At 29.6% G+C, this 21,567-nt stretch overlaps 3 protein-coding genes and 1 non-coding gene across 7 annotated transcripts; 1 reads left to right on the forward strand and 3 right to left on the reverse strand.

The window, feature by feature from the left end:
- Nucleotides 1-1,517: 1,517 nt before the first annotated feature.
- Nucleotides 1,518-4,860, reverse strand: LOC105144284 (retinol-binding protein pinta). 3 transcript variants are annotated; one of them, XM_087403595.1, is made up of 5 exons: nt 4,719-4,860; nt 3,842-3,958; nt 2,838-3,105; nt 2,252-2,612; nt 1,518-1,925 (listed from the first exon to the last, which is right to left on the reverse strand). In XM_087403595.1, the coding sequence occupies exons 3-5, from the start codon at nt 3,083-3,085 to the stop codon at nt 1,668-1,670; spliced, it is 867 nt and encodes a 288-aa protein (XP_087259721.1). In that variant the 5' UTR covers nt 3,086-3,105; nt 3,842-3,958; nt 4,719-4,860; the 3' UTR covers nt 1,518-1,667. The 3 variants fall into 3 exon arrangements, with proteins under 3 accessions (XP_087259721.1, XP_087259720.1, XP_087259719.1); XM_087403594.1 differs by lacking the exon at nt 3,842-3,958; XM_087403593.1 differs by lacking the exon at nt 3,842-3,958 and having other exon boundaries at nt 2,838-3,280.
- A 676-nt stretch (nt 4,861-5,536) lies between these two features.
- Nucleotides 5,537-9,812, reverse strand: Parp1 (Poly-(ADP-ribose) polymerase). The gene is made up of 5 exons (XM_011065414.2): nt 9,541-9,812; nt 8,888-9,029; nt 8,278-8,804; nt 7,943-8,145; nt 5,537-7,823 (listed from the first exon to the last, which is right to left on the reverse strand). Exons 1-5 carry the CDS (start codon nt 9,652-9,654, stop codon nt 5,864-5,866), a joined length of 2,946 nt encoding a protein of 981 aa, XP_011063716.1. The 5' UTR covers nt 9,655-9,812; the 3' UTR covers nt 5,537-5,863.
- Nucleotides 9,813-10,465: 653 nt separating this feature from the next.
- Nucleotides 10,466-10,537, reverse strand: TRNAT-CGU (transfer RNA threonine (anticodon CGU)). Its single transcript has one exon. It is a non-coding gene; the product is annotated as a tRNA-Thr (tRNA).
- Nucleotides 10,538-11,112: 575 nt separating this feature from the next.
- Nucleotides 11,113-19,342, forward strand: LOC105151606 (uncharacterized). 2 transcript variants are annotated; one of them, XM_087402874.1, is made up of 10 exons: nt 11,113-11,623; nt 13,274-13,432; nt 13,839-14,003; nt 15,693-15,863; nt 15,982-16,090; nt 16,430-16,583; nt 16,804-16,930; nt 17,492-17,656; nt 17,819-18,148; nt 18,582-19,342. In XM_087402874.1, exons 1-10 carry the CDS (start codon nt 11,524-11,526, stop codon nt 18,845-18,847), a joined length of 1,746 nt encoding a protein of 581 aa, XP_087259000.1. In that variant the 5' UTR covers nt 11,113-11,523; the 3' UTR covers nt 18,848-19,342. The 2 variants fall into 2 exon arrangements, with proteins under 2 accessions (XP_087259000.1, XP_011063720.1); XM_011065418.2 differs by having other exon boundaries at nt 11,117-11,630.
- Nucleotides 19,343-21,567: the final 2,225 nt, after the last annotated feature.

The raw sequence follows: 21,567 nt of genomic DNA on the forward strand, positions 1-21,567 counted from the left end.
GAACGCAGCTATTATAGTTAAACTGTTGTATGGGGAAATATAATTAATGATTACGTTGTTAGTTAATATTTGCTGGAGTATAACTTCTATACAAGCATTAAATCCATGTTATACTATTGGAAACTGAGGATTACGAATTAGAGATAAGAATTCGACCAGTTTGGTAATTCTAATTTTAATTCGTTTCGTTCGAATTGTTTGAATTATAGTTTTCAATTCCTCAATCTCCAATGCGTAGTGTAACACAGATTTTAGACTTTAGATATTGTAAAATAGGTGTAAGCGTTTCAAAGTTACTGTACCATACCTTTACGGTACTGAAGCGTAAATATTTAATTGAGGAGTAAACATAAAGGAATGAACATGTATATGTATACATGCAATAATTATTTAAGATCCTAGACTCCATCAAAGTAAAAAAAGAAACAAATTTTTATTTCCATAATACTGCATGTTCTTCAATTATACTTTCATTCTTTAAAATATATTTATATCATATTCATAAAATAAAATGACTCAATCAAATTAATAATAAACAAAAAATAATTTATAGACGTTTCGACCAATCGGATCATTTTTAATGTATAATAAATCGCAGATATTTACATTGAAAAACATTATAACGGAATAAATTAATCACTTTTAAGAAAAAACGGAATCTTAAAAGTGTGATATTTTTTGCAATTAGCATCTCTTGTATGGAGGTTGAATGTAGAGTCCTTAAACTATGCTTTAATGTAATTCTTGACGAAACTATGTAGATGAAATTGTTACAATTTTTTATAAAAGTAAAATTTTTTTTGACAATTGTGAAGGTTTACGTAGAACTCTTAGACCTCGTTCAGTTATTGTTAACCTTGATATATAGATGGATGAATCTGTTAGTACAAATCTATTAATTACAATAAAATATGGCAATAACGGTAAAATGGAATGTAATAAAAATGTACCTTGATGAAAATAATCCAATTAATAAAATAGTAATTGTAATAAATTAAAGGAGCTACCATCAAATAAAAACATGTGTAAAACAGTTCAATTAATAAAATTATCTTTGTAATAAATTAAAGAAGCACTGCTACGATCAAGAATTGATTGTCAGAGGAACATTGTAAATAAAATGAGATTGAAGAGCAAAGAAGTAAGTGGAATATAGGAAGTAAATATGAGAAGGAAGAAGGAAGAAGAAAGAAGGGAGGACTAAAAAGGAGAGAAATTGCATAATGTTAAGATATGATTCCGATAACGATTCAGTTTCGTTCTGTTTGTTCAAGTCTTATCTTTGTCTTTTTATGTGGACCATCTCCGATATTAATCTGTTATTAAGGGGGTTACCCAAAATTTTAACAACGTCCCATTTGAAATTATGGTTAAAATTAATACGATGGTCTATAATTACAGATGGAGGACCTGTCTTTTTATTAATATCGGAACGATGTTCATGTAATCTAGTTTTTAACTTTTATTTCGTTTGAAAAAAGCTAGCATCACAATCTTCATGAGAGATTACATAAGAATAACATAAACAGAATATTTTTTATTTTCATAAATGAACATAATAGGATACAATTATTATCATATATAAAACACTACAAAGTGCGAAGTACAAAATAATATTAATTGAGATTTACACAATTAGTTAAATCAGATGAAGTTATAAGTATTTATCAATCTATATCAAGTTTTTTAAAATTACCGTCTATACCAAACAAATCATTTCCTGTTTTGCTCTTGTCTATTCTTAACGCTTCATTAACGCGTTTGGTTAATTCATCCAACAGAAACCACTCGCGATTATCTTCCAATTTCTTCAATTGAATTTCAGCTAGTTTAAGCGTAGAACCTGCTTTTCCGCCTATTTCATTTGGCAACGCATCCACTGGGATATATTCAGAAATGCTCTCTAATGATAAGTGAAAATGTATCTAGAAAAATTCAGAAATAAATTCAGAAAAATTTGTCTAAAATAGAATACAGCATTGAATATAATTTTTCCATTTAAAATTATGTTACGGATAACTAGACACAAAAATTTCTAGGTTTATCGATGATGATAAAAATCATGTTTTGTATAAGATTACATTTATTTACATCTATAAAAGAATATGATTACATATATTTATTATAATTATAACATTAGAATTATTTGATCGCGCTTATATCGCGTTTGTTGTAATGATTGAGTTTCTTAAAAACACGAATATTGTTGCTAAGTACAGTTGAATTTAATTAATTGATTTATGATACTTACTATGTCTATCAATTCGTTTTTCATGAAAGCCTTCGCAATGTTCATGCATAATTCCATGGCGGGTGTTGCGTTTAGAATATGAATTGCCTTTAGACGTATCGGCATTGCCTCTTGGAGATAGTACAGATGTTTCTTTATGTCCAATGGATTCATTCGCATAACATGACCGAACGATAATTTGCCAACATCAAAAATGAAAACGTAACCATCATTCGTACCATTCAGCAACTGTATGTCGAATAACATCATAGTTTTTTTCATGCAGTTATTATAGTCATAGAAGGAAGGATCGCTGTCCAGGAGCGTTGAAAATATCATGATATAACCATCCTTTGTTAATTCATTCAGAGGAAAAACAGCCCTTTTTAAATCAAATTAATTTTAAATCAAGCTAGTATAATAAGTACGTATTAAAATATTAATAAAAATATTCTAGGTATTTTCAAAAGTATATCTGTACATTTTATAGGATTTATTTTATTTTCTGTGTGAATCTTAAATTATGTATTAAAATTGTAAAAATTGACCATTTTATATCTCGAACAAATCATATTATTCGTTGATTAATATTCATAAAGTTATTTACGTGGTTTTGAAGGTTTGTCGCAGACTCTTTTCCTCAAACGGATCTCGATTGCAAAAAATTTCTGATAAATGTGTCCTGGTCGTATAATAATTCTCGATTGTATTTTTCGTTGGTTCTATTTGATAGTAATTATTGTGAAGGAACAAAGCGAGAAAGTTGTCCTCAATTTTTGGCAAGTGTGGTTGTTTCTTGCACCATTCTCTCAGTGATTGTATATCGGATAGTTTCAATTGAGGATTCTTCTTCATTTCTTCTTCTAATGTGACTCCTTTTATTATAGACATTGAAATTCGAATTTAATACGTACGATTATCTTAAGAACACTTCCTTTCCTTCACAATATGTTCTTTCCGAGAGAGTTTTTACTGAGATACTTTCAAGACTAATAAGGATATACCAAACAATCCAAAAATTTGGCAGTATTAATATGATGAAACCAATCACTAGTAATTAATAAATTCTAATAGAATCAGTGCTTCGAACGATCTTAGTCGGATTTTAAGTGCTTATTTAATTCTGTGAATTTATACTACATATCCTTTAAATAACGCGTTGAAATAATATTTCGGTCTTCGCAAACTCTACTAAACTATCACAGTTAAATAGTAATATCAATTAAATGATTAGCTTCGAGTTAAATTGACTAGCAATTTAATAATTTTTGTTTTTACGTAATATATAAATTCACACGGAATTAGGTAAGCACTGAAGATCCAGCTACGATTGTTAAAAGGCATTCATTTTGTTAATTGTGTTCTCATATGTTCTCACGATTAAACAAGATTTAATATTTAATATAATTTTAATTTAATTTTGTAAATTTTTTCATCAAAGTGACTTGCAGAAAAGTATGCGTCTCAATAAACATACATATAGAAACATAATTAATTAACAAATATATCAGTGAATTTTCTATTTAACAATTTAACTATTATACTATATATATATATATATATATATATATATATTATATATATATATATATATATATACATACTACGTACATGACATTGAGTGCGATCAGCAGAAAAAATTCATCAGTGAATTCTTTAATCCGACTAGTTTCTTACACGTCTTAAATCCAGCGAAGAATTCCAGCACTAACTGATCATTTGTCTTTGCTGAACGCAGTCATTATAGTTAAACCGTTGTGTGAAAAAATATGATTAAGTCCGCGCAAACATAACAGAGTACTTAGTAAGCCTTAAGCTTTAAGAAATTGATCAATCACAGTTGAATGTGAAAGTAATCGACTACGATTGATCAATTCCAAAGGCTTAAAGTTTATTACTCTATTGTGTTTGTGGGATAACAGTTATGTTTTGTTAATTTGTATTTGCTAAAGTGTACTTGTACAAGCATTAAATCCATGTTACACTACGCATTAGAGACTGAGGATAGAGACTGCGAGTTAGAGATAGGAAGTCAACCAGTTCAATAATTTTAATTTTAATCCGTTTCATTATAAATTATATGAATTACAATTTTCAATTCCCAGTCCTCGATCTCCAATACGTAGTATGACTCTTCTTCTTTGATAATTAATGGCCCTAGTCCTCGTTGACGAGGTAAACTTGGCCAGTCTTTTTCTTCTGACTGGCCAAGTTTCTGACTAGTCTTTTCTCGCTTTTGTATGAGCTTTTGTATCTATTGGAAGAAGAAGAAGAAGACTAGCCAAGTTTCTGGCCAGTCTTTTCTCGCACACAAAAGCGAGAAAAAATGATGCAATGCCCACGAAAATGCCCGCACAGACACTGGGCGCCTGCATTTATGGCGTCGTCAGGACGAACAAACGAATCGTCCAAAATCGCGGGATAGCTGCGAGAGGTTCAATGCTCAGTCAAAGTCAACAACACTTAAAAATACGTAAACTTGTAACACCTGAATCGAAACGCGTCCGTCCTGGTCGAGTGATTCTTCGGAACTATATGTACGTAGTGTGACTGACTTCAGATTTTATAAAACAGGAGTATGCGGTTCAAGGTTACGATATCCTTCCTCTACAACTGAAGAAATTCTCGCTTAATTATAGAGTAAACATGAGGATATGTATATACATACAATAATTATTTAAGACGCTAGATTCCATTAAATTAAAAAGAAAAATTAATACAATCAAAAAGAAAATAAATTTTTATTTCTATAATACTGCATATTCTTCAATTATCTATACTTTTATTCTTTGTATTTTTTAAAATAAAATATATATTTATATTTTGAAATTATAACCACATTCATTTTTTACATTTTTGAAAAAAGCTATTTCAGCTGATTTTTTTCAAATACGTATATACATTCTGACATGCATTTCAATTCTCATCAATGCACTTTGTAAACTTTGATCTGTGTTTGTATATATCTACTAATTATGCTGTCATGAAAGTAATTATAGAATATATAACAGTAAAAATAAACACGGACAAAATATCACACACCGTCACAAAGCTTATTATGAAATGCATTATTGAGAAAAACATGAAAGTACGCATTATATCTAAACATTCATGCATTATTTGACGTATTGATGTGTTAAGCACAATCTTGAGAATTCACAAGAGAATTCGCAATAAATATATTATAGGAAAAATAATTCGAATTATCTCGCATATATTTACTTCAAAATCTTATTAAATTGTTTATAATTTATTTGACAACTTAACAATATTGATGTGCGTATTCAAAGTAAAGAACAAGAAATATTTAATTTTGTGAAAAATTTATTTATCTTACATTCAATATTCGAGGTAGGCAAACACTATCTGGTGCGCGTAAACAAATTGCAGACGATTACAACACATGAATTCAAAAGATTATCATTAAAAATAAAACAATTCTATGAAGTTTAACAGTTATGATAGCAAACCATTGCAGAGTTAGCAAACTCTACAATGGAATTTAGTATTTATCTTTCTTATAATTATTTAGTTTTTATTTTCATTAAATTAATAATATAGCAAATAAAATGGAATGAAATTAAAAACCTTAACTATACTATGAACTTTATCATCACACTTTCATTATGTATCTTAATATTTGTATTTGAAATTCATTTTTACTAAATATCGTACTTTTACCTGAGCGATATCATATACGATGTATTCATTGTATAATAATGCCGAAGTGTTATTAAGTTTAGCAGGTACTCCCTTTCCATAAGGTACTTCAATGCCGTCCTTGGTCTTGTAGACAGTTTGCGGATCAGGTTGCGTCTGGCCACGACCCAACGTCGAATGTTTTCCTTTCGGTAGCTTCTCGATGTAGTCCGCTTGATATTTCTCGTACATATTACCCAAAGCAACTTCGCAAAGCAGCAACAAACCAGTTGGATTCTGGCTGTGTGTGCAACAATAATTTGCAGACTTCGATACCATATCGGCGAAATATATACCTTTGCCGAACATGTAACCAGTAACGGGCGCTTCTGGCGGTGCGATACGCAAACCTTGAGACAGTATTCCTGCGTAATTCGTAGTTCTGGATCCGTGCCAGAGTAACTTTCTGTTGGGCAATTTCTTGAAAGGCTTAAACCTCTGTTCTTCTCCTTGTCTCTTAATAATAAACACTTCCTTGATTTCGAGTTCGTACTGCTTATGAGTAGCCGCATGAGTATTCTTGACGTACTTCTCGATCATCTTGAACTCTTCGCTCGTCTTATCCATCACTTCGATGTCAGTCTTCAACTGTTTATAATGACTATCGAGTGGATTCTCCTTTTCATTAGTCTTATCACATAAAAGATTGTATCCAACTTCCATCTCAAGCAGTGCATCCAGCATATCGCACTTGGTCTTGATTTCTTCCAATGATCCAAGAATTTTTGGCCCGGAAACTCCAAAATTATGTGGTATCAGTGTATAGAATCTATTGGAAGCATCAACCAATGTAGTACGATCTACGTCATCAGTCATTACCTTTAACACTTCTTGCAACTCCGTTAAAACGACATAAGCTTTTTCAATTTGTTTCTTAGACAATTTTCCGAGCGGCATCTTATCCAGGTCTATCTCAAACTCCAGCATAACTTTTTTCATCTCATTTACGTCAAAAATAAGACGTATCAGATCCTGAATTGGTTTCTGCAAATTACTCTTAATATCTGAATCTAGGGAAACAATCTCCTGATCCCCATGATCTATATCGATCGGATACATCAAGTTCGGTACTTTGACAAAATGCTCTCTATTCTTCCATTGATTACCCGTCTTCTCCTCATACAACGATTCAAACTGTTCTATACATTCTTCCAAAGACATTCTATCCAATTTGTCACCGCCAATTGTAGTACCAATCCGGCCCCAACTTCTAAACAAGTGATATCTTTCATGCTTGTCATGTTTCAAAATTTGCAGCTTGTAATAACTATTTTTCTTTGATTGTATGTTTGTTAGACCTAACGTGACGGTATATTTATCTTTGCCTTTTTGATAAATATGCGCAACATCTTCTAAACCGCTATCGGGATCGACAGCTCCACCGCCTTTCACTTTTACCTTCATTTTACCAGAACCCGACTTCTCAAATTTGCTCTTACTCTTAGAAGCAGATTTTGCGATAACATTAGAAAGTCTAGCATTAATATCGCCACCCCAGCTAGAAATAGTTTTCTTCTTTAGCAGCATGATGGGAGAATCTGTGTACTCTTTTGCTTCTTCTATAAAATCTTCCGTTATTACTTGAATGTCGTGTAATTTAACATCTTCCATTCTTTTATTCATTTTATCCACTTCATTTTGATTCGAAATTACAGCAGCCAAATCTTGATGGATTTTTGTTACAACAGTACCACCTAACAATAAAATTTCCTTTTTTAATTCCTCTTTATCTTTCTGTGTACGACCTAATATAACAAACTGCATGTTCTTTAAAGGGCGTGGTTTTCCTTGTATTTTCGGTCCATCTGCTTCATCTTCCTCTTTTTTAACAGCACTCGACGAAGACGGCATTGTTATTTGAAATATTCGTTTTCTTATCTTAGATTTGTATGATCTATAAACGAATTATGATTATTAATAATTCATCTTCATATCGCAATTATTAATATTGAAATAAAAAAGTACATAGAATTAATTTATTTAAGTTCCATATTGTCTGATAAGAGAACGTACTTAATTGGAAATGTCTCCATATCGATTGGTATTTTGCATAGTTTTCTTTTTGGATTTTGTGTAACATATTCGCATTTACTCCATTCTGTTGCATTGCCGGTGCATTTATAACCCAAACCAGAATTGTATACGAGCTGTCCATTACATTTTGGACAGGGTTGTAGAGCTCCAAAATATAGTATATCAGTTAAGAGACTTATGATCTATAAATAAAGTCCGATTAGTGGTATAATAAACCGCTTGTGATATAACTTGCTTAAAAGTCATATAATAGATTTACAATTAAAAAATATTTATTAAGTGTATAATTCAAATATATATTGTACAGCACTTACATTTGATGTACCACTTGGAATCCTTTGATCATTTTCTTCCAATAATTCAATCATTTCTTTCTTTCCAAGATGTGATATTTTATCTTTTATAGCATATAGCTCATCATTTTGTTTTTTTATCAACTTTGTTTCCTCTGCATCTTCTGGTTCATCCTTAACCTTTTTAGGAGGTGGTGGTATATCGCCTTGATTCATTTTAGGTAATGAAGTTTTGAGATTTGCCCGATCTTCTTTTGAGAGTTGTTCGGCACCTGGAAGCTCATCTCCTCTTCCGTAATATCCCATATCCGCTCTTAGTTTCACGAAACATTCCACATGAAGCCATCTGTCTAAACCACCAAACTTCCTAGCTTCTTCGCTCTCATAATCTTTCTTTGCTATTCTTGTTTCACCTTTTATTATCTTTTCTTGGCATCCTATACAAGTGGCTCTGCTAGACTTAGCATATTCTACTCTAAAATCTCCAGAAGCACTACCTTTTGTTCTTTTTCTTCCTTTTGATGCAGAAGGTACATTACGACATTCTTCTACAAGTCAAAATATAACAAATAGCTAAGATATTCGAACAATTTAATTAAAATTATAGGTTTTGCTTGGGTCATACACCAACCAATTTTCTTTCGAATTGCATCTTGATCTTGATTGCGAATCTGATCGAAACAAGCTATGTCATTAGTGGAACTTGGTCTTTGTTTTAAGAAGAAGCATTTGAAGTGATACCATCTAGGTATCTTTCCATCGTGAACAGGACTCTAAAAATATTGTTTATATAAGATTTATTTTTTTTAAACACATTGTGTCAGAAGTACACCTTCAATCAGAAAATTTCTTAGTATAAAGCATGATTAACTATATTTATTTAATTTGTTATCTAAAATGAATACAAAGCAATAAAAAATGCATCAATGTTACATTGTAAGAAAAGAAATACATTCATTTTTAGTTTTCCAAGTAACATAGCAAAATGTTTATATTTTTTATAACCTGAATCGAATAAGAAAACATTGCAAAAAGAAAGCATTTGTATATAAATAATTGAATAATTCAACAAGAATTCTGATAGCAATAGCATCACGTATGTGACGTAATTATCCAAATTGACAACATCAGGTGCTTTATTTATCATTTCTCAAGATCGATAGTTCAATGATAATGCACGCATTTGCTTCTTTATGAAATGCTCTCCATTAATTGCGAGGATACTGAGCATAATGAAGCGCAATATATTTGCGCGGTTTCTTTGTTGTAAAATTCGACGCATACCTGAACAACGGTGGCGAGTCTTAAACTCGTCTTCATAATTGATTGCTTGCATGATTGACACTTCGAGCGATCGCTTTTCGCGTACTCTACCATATACGGCAAATCGTCATCCATCTCGTCGAATATCTGTTAATATCAGTCACCAGTAACCAGTATCACCTCGAACGGTCGTAAAAACAGAACAGCGGGAAACTGCAGCAAACGACGAGACAATGCCGGTTGACATGTGGCGCTGACACCGGTCACGTTCGGCATTTAGGCAACAGTAGTTTTCGAGATTATGGCGCCTCGATACTTCCGGAATCCGGTGTTACTCGATGTTTCTAGTCGATTCCGTCAACTATGCCATATCTACATATTCATGCACTATGATTATTAATTAAAAATACAAAACTTGTGTGTATTTTTTATCAATGAATTTTAATCTTATCTAAACTGCTGTTTGTATCGAATCTACGTTTAATTTTTCATCAATATCAACTGAATACAAAGAATTTAACAATTAATTCATGACGCATGAAAGTTTAAAAAATTTTTTATTTTATAATTAATTTATTTTAAAAAATGTTAAATTTTTAAGAAGTGTTTTAAAATTTAATTTAAATTAAGAATCTCTAATTAGAGGACTTAATTAAATAAATTAATTTATAGATTAAAAATGTTAATTAAAATGTTAATTAAAAATTAAAAATTAAAAGATATTATAATTTATATATAATAATTTAATAGAGGAAGGAAAACATGCGCATACAATGTATATATGAATAAAATCAAATTTACGTTTTTTACTGTAATTAAAAAATAGAATTTAAAAAATAGATAGTATTAAAAAATTAATGGATGCATTATGCACGTTGGCATCTTAGTATTTCTGAAAAATAATAAAAAATGATATATTTGTAATATAAAGACGCAAAAAAAAATATGCCTCCTGTGAGGTTTGAACTCACGACCCCTGGTTTACGAGACCAGTGCTCTACCACTGAGCTAAAGAGGCTTCGGATTATTCTTCTCTTAGAAAGTCATAAACCTTTTCTTCATGAGCTAACAAAAATTACAATAAAAATAATTTTTGAAATAATAATGTGATATAAAAATACGAAACTACATTAAAAAAATTTTCCGACACATTTGTTTGCATATTTATCGATGACGGTTGCTTCAAAAACAATTTGTGTTATTGTTTTATTTTTTGCTTTTTTTTCTTTCTTTCTTTATATATTAAATATTACTAAATTAGCATTGTAACTAAAGATTAGCAATAATTGAATTATAAAAGAATACATTTCTTAAAATTATTATTAAGTACGTATGATGTAGAGATAAAATGAAAAGATTCGCATCCTTAAAGCAAAATCGAAATGTAAAAGTTGATTTTGAAACAAAAAGAAGATAATATTTCTTCCAATGAATTTGATGGATTCGAGCTCCTTTCGAGATTCTTTTGGACTTTAGACTCTAGATTACGATCTCGATAAATCGTAGAATCATACAGTCCGGGTGGAAAATTTCGTATCCCGAATCAAGATTATCGAGTTGGCGCCGGACATGTTTCGCGCGAAATACAATCTCCAGGGATTTTCCTCAAGGCCTGGCGACTCGCGACGAAGATAAAGCACCGGAAGACGATAAAAGGGCTATCGCTTGCGTGCCAGCGGAAATTGTGTTCCCGCCCTCGGCTACACAAGTCTAGCCCCAAATAAAAGGATGAAATCTCGGCTCTTCATTTATGTCTTCGCCGCGTTTAATTGAGCAAATCTAATTTTCTTCTTTGTCGGAAACATCCTCGCACAGCTTCGCAACGCTATCGTTGTTGTGGTTATTGTGTGAAGCAACGTGAAACCGGAAGTATTTAAAACCACACATTCTGAAGTAGAGGCGGTGTCTCCATGGTGTTTGTTCTTGAAATAAAATCTTTCTAATATTTTCTCGTAATAAAATCTAATATTGATTTCTTGTTAAAATTCATTGTGTGCGAGTTACATGCATGTGCATCCCATATATTTGCATAAAGATGAAGTGTTCTTCAATAATATTGTTGTTATTCGCTTTCTTCGGCCAGTACATCATTTGCTCTTGGCAGGTGCAGAGTAAGCAGAAATAATTAAAATAACAAGTATTTTTAATTAAAAAAAATTAGAATTTGAATAAAGTGTAGGATGAAACAATAAAGCGATATTGTGACTTGCAATGAACGTAATGTTTTCCTATAAAATCATGTTAGGACAAAATTTTTTGTTTTTTAGCAAAACTGTAAGTTGAAGCATTTCTTAACAGCAACCAAATATTTTATTTATGTAACAAATAATTTAGTTGTTTTTGCGAATTTGTTTGCTTCGTAAATAATAAAGCATTTGTTTGTTTATACCGACTAAACTGTTTGGTTGGTATAAATAAATATTTTTGTTTATTTATAATGAAGAAAAACGACTATAAAACAGAAAAATATATTTTACAGACGCAACTAAATTTTTGTTATATTCATATGAATAAAATATTTAGCTGCTGTTAAAACATGACTCAATTTAATAGTTTTATTCAAGATACTTTTTCCTAGTATAATAGCAAGTTGTTTCTTTACAATAATTATTAATGTTCACAAGAGAAATTTATTTTATCGGAGAAAATTAAAAAAAAGTTATTACACTCAAAGTTGAAATGTCATTGCTTTCATACTCGTATGATAAATTTAGGAAAGCATTAATTTAATAATTAAAAATGCATTTAATAATTATAACTAATAGTAATAAAGAATATTAGGTATTGGAATTAATTCGTAGCGTTTTACAAGTGATGGGAAGTACTTTCATTAATGTATTTTTTAATGCTCATGTGAAATAAATAACATTCTTTCATTAAAAACGCTACGAATTAATTCCAACACCTAATAAATAACTAACTCAATAAACAATTACGCTATTTTATTTCATTATTATTATGACATGTTTGTTTTAGTACAGAAAATTGCTTTATTAGAAAAATTAGTAATAAATATTATATTTGATTGACAATATATTATAAAATCATACTAATATTATATATAATTGTACATTTTTATTTTTCCGTGTTTACTATATCTTATTATTATCTTATCTTTTTACATTAAAGAATGTTGGAGTTTTATAAAATAATAACCTGAGATATTTTTATATTTCGGCAAAAAAGTGTAAATTATTGTAAAATATTTGTTTATACATACATTATTTAATTCATATTTTTTCCTGTTTTAATAACTTATTTTTTACGAACATTAAATATGCAATTCCATCAAAAGCACGCAATTAAAAAACATTGTATTAATTAAAATCCTTATTTTTTTAGAAATATTGTCATAATTAATTATTTAATATGCTTATTTTGTTTAATATTTGCTTAGTATCTATTTACTTTTTTCAGAAAATTGTGATTAAATTCATATTTATAATGTTTCCAAATACTATTCAGGAAAAAATTAATAATATACAATATGTAGTAAATAATAGTGGTTTTAATTAAGATATATAAAAAAACACTCGCAGGCCTATTCTGTAACTCTTAACATAAATTTTATTATCATTATTACGCAGCTGCGCAGTTCTTTTACTATGGTAAAAAAACTGCGCAGCAGCGTTATAACGATAACGAAATGTGTATTAAGAGTTACAGAATAGGTCTGCAGGGGCAAGCTTTATGTAAAGAAGAAATCAGGTGACTATTGAATTAATGGTGTTTCGTAATAATAATTTTCTTTCAGGAGGATGTCCCATGATACGATTGAACAACGGAAGAATTCGCATTCGAGGTCGAGGTAGAATCGCGAGGTTTAATTGTTTCGATGGATTTACTCTTGTGGGTAATAAATATTCCACGTGTGCACGTGGGCAATGGGACACATCTGTCCCCGTGTGTGTGAGTAAGTAAAATTTAACATAAAAACTGACGAAATTGTTAATTAAATAATGCTAATGGATTTTGTGACGCGACGTCTGTAATACTTCTTGATCGATCGTCTTTCTTAAAAAAAGTTTAATTTTCAATAATTTAATATCTAGGTGTGCAGAAATTCTCTTTTAACAGGTTCTTCGATGCTAAATATTTTTATTAGAATATTATAAAATAAAACATGTCTGTAGAGTAATGTATAATAATAGAAAAGTGAGACAAAATAATTGCACTGTAACAATTTGCACCACCAATATATTTTAATCAGTTTTAATGAAGGAATTATTGATAACAGTAAATATTAAATGCAACGTGTTTTCTAAACTTTAAATAAGATAAGATGATTAATAGATCTGATTTATTTTTTTGATGTTTAGACGCGGAATGTCCCGTACCATCAGCGCCTAGTCACGCAATTATAGTACAAAAATTAAATGGTGGAATATTAATGTTCTTCTGCGAACCTGGTTACTTCCTGATCGGCAACCCTGAAATTTATTGCGACGGACGTCAATGGAATGGAACAATTCCTTATTGTCGAAGTACTGCAATAAAAAATTAATTTTATTTAATTATTATCGCTTTGCTTACTTAATAAATGCACTATATTTTACAATCAAGGTAAAGGATATAGTACTTTAGAAAAATTAGCAGCGTGAAAAATAATTATTTATAAAAACAATATAAGCCTTACAAACTTGCAAAGTAAAAGAAAAATAATAGCAGTATTGATGCGAAAATAAGCAATAATGAATATTACGAAACAAGACTTAATTAATTAATTTATTCTCTGAGAAAATGAAAGAAATAATAAAAACATTTTGACATTACTTAGTCTTCATTAGTTTGAAAAAGTATCACAATGTAATAAAATAATGAAGTGTGGCAAAGAGAATTGAAAAGCTTACATAAGCTGTAATTTAAAATAAAAGAAGAATAAATTGAAAATGTAGAAAATAATATATAAAAAAATTACGAAAATTAAAATAAAGAAGATAAGAGACTATGTCAAACGCTAGATACGAAAACAATAAGTTATAAAGTTATAATAATTATGTAGGTACCAATATCAAACAATGATTTAGTATTTTTTGGAGGTCAATGTTGGAAAAACTTATTGATAACAAATTCGTCGGTCAAAGAATTCTGTTAAGATAAGATATAAAAGTCCGATTGTTAAAAGTTAAAAGTTAAAAGATTAAGTTTAAAACGGTTAATTAAGTTTAAAAAGAAAGAGAAATAAGTTAAAATTTAAGAGATAAAAATTAAATAAAAATAAATAATAAAAAAAATAGAAAAATTTAATTTGCTCTTTTAATAAACTAAAAGTATCTATGGAATAGTATAAATTTAAATAAGAAAGAGAGTCAATTAGAATTAAAAACGAATATTGATATAAAGAGCGTCAAGAGCTTATAAATCTCTTATGATATTATCTATGGTCTCTTAATATAAGTCCCAACATTAAAGAAACCTTTCTCTGGATGCAAAATAATGATATCGGAGGTATGTCGGATATTTTCTTATTAAAAAAAAATGCAATGAAAATATTTTATATTAAATATAAAATGATTTCGACATTATTTACTTACGATTATGTAACTTCGAGAAAATAGAGCGATCGTTTCGCCAAGACATCTCTCTCGCAAAAATGCTTTTTTTGACACTGAATATATGTTTTAATTATAAGAAGACAACATATATACTTGAATATAGTACTAATAAACAGACACTTACTAAAAACGAATTTTCACTTTTTCGTCAAAAATCTTTCGAATTTACATTTGAGGGATCCAAGTTATCTAAGCCAAACTTTTATTGGATCACAATTAACATCCAGACAACAACGAAATAATTACGCGGCGATCGACAGAAAAAGGTTCCGAGTCTTTTTACCTTCTTCCTTCAACTCTACAATATTAACCATACAAAAATAGCGATCGACTAAAATTTTCACCCGAGTTCAAATGACCCACTCATGTAATTGAGGATTAATAAGTCTCAGGGATGATTTAGTTATTGTTACTGAGAAGAGCTTAGTATGTCACGCTTGCTCAATTTGTAATATATATTTATTTTTACATAATTGCATGTAAAGCCTTTTTTCTTTTTTCTTTTTCAGCTTTTTCTTTACTTAATTTTAATTAAAATTTTTATAACTTTTTCTGCTTTGTGATAACATCACAAGTTTTATTTGCGTTAATGCAATTTTTGTGATAATCTATGGTAAGAGGCAAACGCAAGCGCGCCGACACAATGCGATTTTGAAAATCCGGATCTTTGTTGGTGGGAACAAGACCCACAACACGATTTTGATTGGAAACGTCATAACTTTGAGACACCGAGTTTGCATATTGGTACTGGTCCGACGCACGATCACACTCTGGGAGCTGGAAATGACGGTATGTGTCTTCCTATGATTTTAAATAACTTTAATGTTTCAACGAAATGCCAGATTATAAATTACGCAGAAAGGAAATAAATTGTTTTTCTAATTGCTCATTCACTCGACAACTTCAGGATATTATCTTTATATTGAGGCATCCGGACGATTGATAAACGATACAGCGAGAATCATATCTCCCCTGTACAATTCTTCATTGACTAATTCAGGATGTTTCTCATTCTGGTAAATAATATAATATAAAATAAATCTTTTTAGTTTATAAGTTTTTATACAACTTCAATTAGTTTTTGGATTTTTTAAAGAAAAAGTACTTCTATTATAAATTTAATAAATAAAATTGTTTAAATTTTAAAACATATCTATTACAATTTTAATAAATAAAATTTATGAATAAATTTATTAAATTAAAATGAAATGAAATAAAATAAAGTTAATAGAGAAATGCAATATACTCATTGCAAAAATTTTTATATTTAGTTTATATCATATAAAAATGAGGGATTTATGTATAATGTAGCTTAGATATTTCATTTATTAATATTTTACAAACTGTTTCGATAGGTATCATATGTATGGTGCTACAATTGGCTCATTGAATATATATTTCAAGCAAGAGGATACTACGCCACGATTGATATTCACCAAAAGTGGAAATCAAGGAAATCAATGGTTTCATGGCATTTCCGAATTACCAAAAGCTAACGCCAGCTTTCAGGTACATAAAATAATTATTTCTTAAATAATTAATGTGTCTTTGATCATTGTTTTTTTTTATATAACATTGCATTATTATTAAAATAAAATCAGAAATTTTTGTCGAAGCTTTCATTACATTTTGAATGTTTAAATACGATTTATTTGCTTTGTTAATACATAACATATAATATTATTTTAGTATTAGTTTCGAATTGAAAAAAGTTAAACGTTCTTTACAGATTATCGTAGAAGGAGTGCGAGGTACCACTTACGTGAGCGATATCGCAATAGACGATGTCGCTATTTTACAAGGAGACGATTGTATTGTTAAAAACGAATCTGTCAACGTAACTGTAAGCGATGAGGGTAATTTTTATTAAAATTAATTTATTAAAATTGAAAATTGACGTATTTGCGTAATTGCAAGTATTATAAAAATAGAGTAATTGCAAGTATTATATAAATTTATTTGACAAAATTTTCGAAAAATATTTGCAAAAAGTAACGTGTAAATTAAATTTTCCTTAAAATAAATTTTACGTACAATATTTGAAATATATTTCAGTTTGAAGATCACTGTCAACTCCAGACGTCGCAATTTTATTTCAACGATTACCTTGCAGTAAAATAAAATACAGGGTATTAAATATTTGAACAAATTTTGCAGATATTCTTTCTGACAATATAATATTAATTTTCATAGAAATGTGATATTAATATTCCACATAAAATCATCATTTTTGTCAAAATTTTTTTTAACAATATGACAATAATTTCTATGTACATATAGAAATGTGCTATTTATTTCTATATCAATATAATTTTTATAGAAATTAATATCTAGAAATTAATGTCATTGTCAAAAAATTGTGTATTTATAAAGAAAAATAGACTGCATAAATATCTATTCTGAAAAATCTGTTTTAGATCAAATCGAAATAGTTAACGCGCAACAAACCTGTCGAGACAGATGCGTTTCATCAGAAAGCATTGCTTCTATTCCGCCATTTGGACCGGAGAGTTGCCTTTGCACGATCGATTGTGCGGAACGCTCTATTTGCTGCCCAGATTACGCTGAATATTGCATACTAGGTAACTGTTTACTATTTTAATAGGATCCCCAATAGGATGTTTTGATAGGATATGCTTATTGAAATCAAATTATGTAAAATCACAATAGCGCTGGATTCCAAATATGGTATATCATTCAATTTTGCAACAGTTCTATGATTGGAATCTTAATTATGATTGCAGGATATAGTACAATACTCGATAATGTCATGACAGGATCACCGAGTGCAGCGACGATTGCACCGGTGAAGAATTCTACTCTGACAGGATTTCCTATAAATCCGAAGGATGATATCGATCCAGGTATATTCAACTTGACGACATCGACAACATTGATGACAACGCGAAGATCTACGACTACAACGTCTCAAATGAAGCTTAAAACCAAGAAACCGACCATACGGAGAACAACTCCTGCAAAATTAACGCAGCAGACGGAAACGAAAGAAACACCTTTCGTACTCCATATAAAAACTTCGACAACGAAATACATAGAACTTCAAGATCGATCTGGTATATTTATTTCATTATATACTGAGAAAGTAAGAAATATTATTTGATATTAAATCGCGATGGGACGTCTTGATCTAGTTTAGTTCTTGAAGAAAGTTCGAAGTGAGTTAAAAAGTTCAGATATAGACAATTTTGAACAATTGCATCACAAATGTATAATGTATCTATATTTATTATAAATATTGACCGACCTTTTTCTTGACATACATAACTATTAGTTGACAAGTCGAAAGAAAAAAATGTAAGATTTTTAACACAAATAGCACATCTTGACACAAACTAATTTAATTTATTTTTAAAAAACTTCAATTATTTGTACACTATAATATAATATGTAATTAATTTGATGATTTAAAATGGCAGTTCAATAATCATTTTTGTTGTTAGGATTATGTTGCTCTTTTATGTTATTGACAATGAGAAAAATTTGCAGATTTACACACTGTGGAGCAAAATCCAGAAAAGGTGAAACAGGGTAGAGGCATCGAAATATTGGAAATCGTCGCCGCAGTGGGTGCAACTTTGGTCGTGCTTTGTGTGGCACTTGCAACTGTGATTATTGTTATCAGAAGGAGGAAAACTTATAAAAGAGGAGCGAGCGGATCGGCGCTCTCGGAAGACAGCGATGTCCGTTTTTTAACATCGGACGAAATCCTTGACTTTAATTTAGCCCGACCTACTGATAACGATGAAATGTAGCTTTACATTATCAAAATTTCTCCTTTAAATGAGTTTAAATGAAGTTAAATTAAATTGATTAAATAATTGATTAACAAATTGATTAAGCAAATGGAATCATAGAAAACTTGACACGCGAAACACAATCGCAGCTGTATTATTTTTATTGATTTTTATCATCCGATCCTTTTATCATTTCCATTAATGGATTCAAACATTTTTATATCGAGGAAACTACATAGTTCCTTGAAATGTTAAAGTTATGTATATTTTTATGACTATTTCAAAAACAAAAAAATTTATGTTAAAACTTAATTTTTGCTCTAATAAGAATAATAAATATTATTGTGAATTTATTATTATATAATATAGAACATTTTCCAAAAAGTTAAGATATTAATGTACAGTTTATTAATATTATGCATATGATGAAGAAAATAGGAAATTATTGTATTTAACCTTTGTAATTATTATTCAATATAAAATTATTAATAAAAAAATAAATTATTTTACAAAATTTAAGATCATTTTCTTAGGATTTAAGATTATTTAATTATTTTTATATCTTCAAAATTATTTTAATTCGATATGAATGCATTATTATTTTTTATATATTTAAGTCGCACTTCTTAATTATTTATTTTTACATTTTTTTCCTGATATTTACAATTTCAGCACAGCGACCTAATTCTTCGACGATGGAGATAGCTTAACCGATATCCGAGATAGATTAACCGATAACGTCATTGTGCAACATTCTATTTGGGAAGTCAAACACGCACCTCGGATTGATGTCGGACGCATCGATTGATTTCACTCTGCGAGTACGTCATTGCCAAAATATGTATGCCAAGTCACGTAATTTCAATAGCACATCTAGACAAATGTTAACTAGACAAGTGGACGAATTAAGTCTAAATGCTTAAATAGTTATATTACATATATTTCATGAGGTGCGAGTAAATGCATGTATTCATTTCGGGGAGAGGATCTTAATTTATATTTCCTCGAGAAAAAGAATTTTTTTAATTAATATGCACATTCTTTGTGGAAAAAAACCCCACGAATGTCAACCTGATAAATTATTTATGAAGGCACCTCTGTAATCGTGGCATGCGAAGTTTTTGTGGTGAACTATACAGGTTTGCGGATGGCGCTTTTCTCTCAGGAGAGAGTACCGAGGAAGAATACAAAGCGAAAAGTGAATATCGAATTTAGTACGTGCGTGGTCGATTTGCAGCTTCGATCGCGTTTCACATTTTGATGTCTACAAAGACATTGTGATTTAGGCTTTTATATTTATTTTACAATCTTACGCAAATACAAAACATGAAGTTTTTTTAAAGGATATTTCTACACACTATTTTAAAATTCCCACATATTTAGTTCATTAAACTTTTAAATTATGACCTCGATATAAAACCTCCTCAAAATTTCTTCAAATTTATTTTAAATAAAAATAAAAGAGAATATTTTTTATTTAAGATTATAAAAAGTTTGGAATTGTTTATTTTTCCATCACTTCTAATTTCACATTACTAGATGTTCTTTTTAGAAATAAAATCCAAATTAATTCCTAAGGTTCTATATACTAATATTGTTAAAAAATATTTTCTAATTTTTGTTATTTTGATAAGTATATTAATATTAAATATTACATTCAATATTGATATAATAAATTAAATTAATAAACTTTAATTAAACATAATTTAATTATATTAAATTTTATATTAAATTATACCAAATTTCATATTATTATTAATATTAAATAAAATATTAGAATTACATTAGATCTATTTACACGGGGTGCAATAAACAACATATTTATTTTTGGGAATGTAATTTAGAGGATAGCAAAAATGGTGAACTTTGTCCCGACAAGCTGTCTATACTTCTGGCATGCGGAAGCGTTTCTTATTAAAGGGCGAACTGAATTTCCATTTCCATGCTAATCTCCTCGCACAAATGGCCTGTCAGTTTCTACAGTGAGACTTGCGAGACGTGAAGGCACGTCTTTTACCGCGAATAGCATTGAGCCATGCCGTCCTTAGTGGGGGGATGAGCATGGCGTTGAAAAAATATTGGAAATACGTCGTCCACACCTCGCGGCGGCCTTTGCGACTCAGTCAGTGAAATTTCGCGCCTGTTTCACGTCTGCTTGCGAAAGCTCGCTCTTACTGTCGGACACTTTCTAAGTCGATTATCGAATTGCGCCGTGTGTCATCTTCCACCCATCTTGTCCAGCGGTCAGATTTAGGCTTAGGATTTAAGTCAGTTTAAGTTCATGTTCATTCAGTGGTGGAGAGAAGAATTTTTTTTCAAAATTCAGAATTTGCTTTTATTTTCAAATATAAACATAATATAATTAAACAATGTTAAATTAATATAATTTAATTTATAAAATGGGATGAGCAAGAAGTAAAAAACAAAAGATAAAAAAAAATATAGTAAAACCTACGAATAAGAGCTAGCGCGGATATTGGTATGTAGTTAAATTTTATTACACAACTGGGGGATCAACTTTTACAATTCACAAAGTAAATCCATTGAATTGTAAAAGTTGATTGTTCTGTAGTTATAATAGAATTTATCTACGCACCAATATTCGCTGGCTCTTATTGACGATATTTATTTTATTTTTTAGGTTTATTCTTACAGCCGTTTTATTTTTTATTTGTTATTAAAGAATAAAATGTATTGATAATCATGAAGAACGCGGTAACTTCCAGAGAAAAAAATGA

This window comes from Acromyrmex echinatior, chromosome 2 (genome assembly GCF_024713525.1).
Source record: "Acromyrmex echinatior isolate Ae372 chromosome 2, ASM2471352v2, whole genome shotgun sequence".
Classification (NCBI taxonomy): domain Eukaryota; kingdom Metazoa; phylum Arthropoda; class Insecta; order Hymenoptera; family Formicidae; genus Acromyrmex; species Acromyrmex echinatior.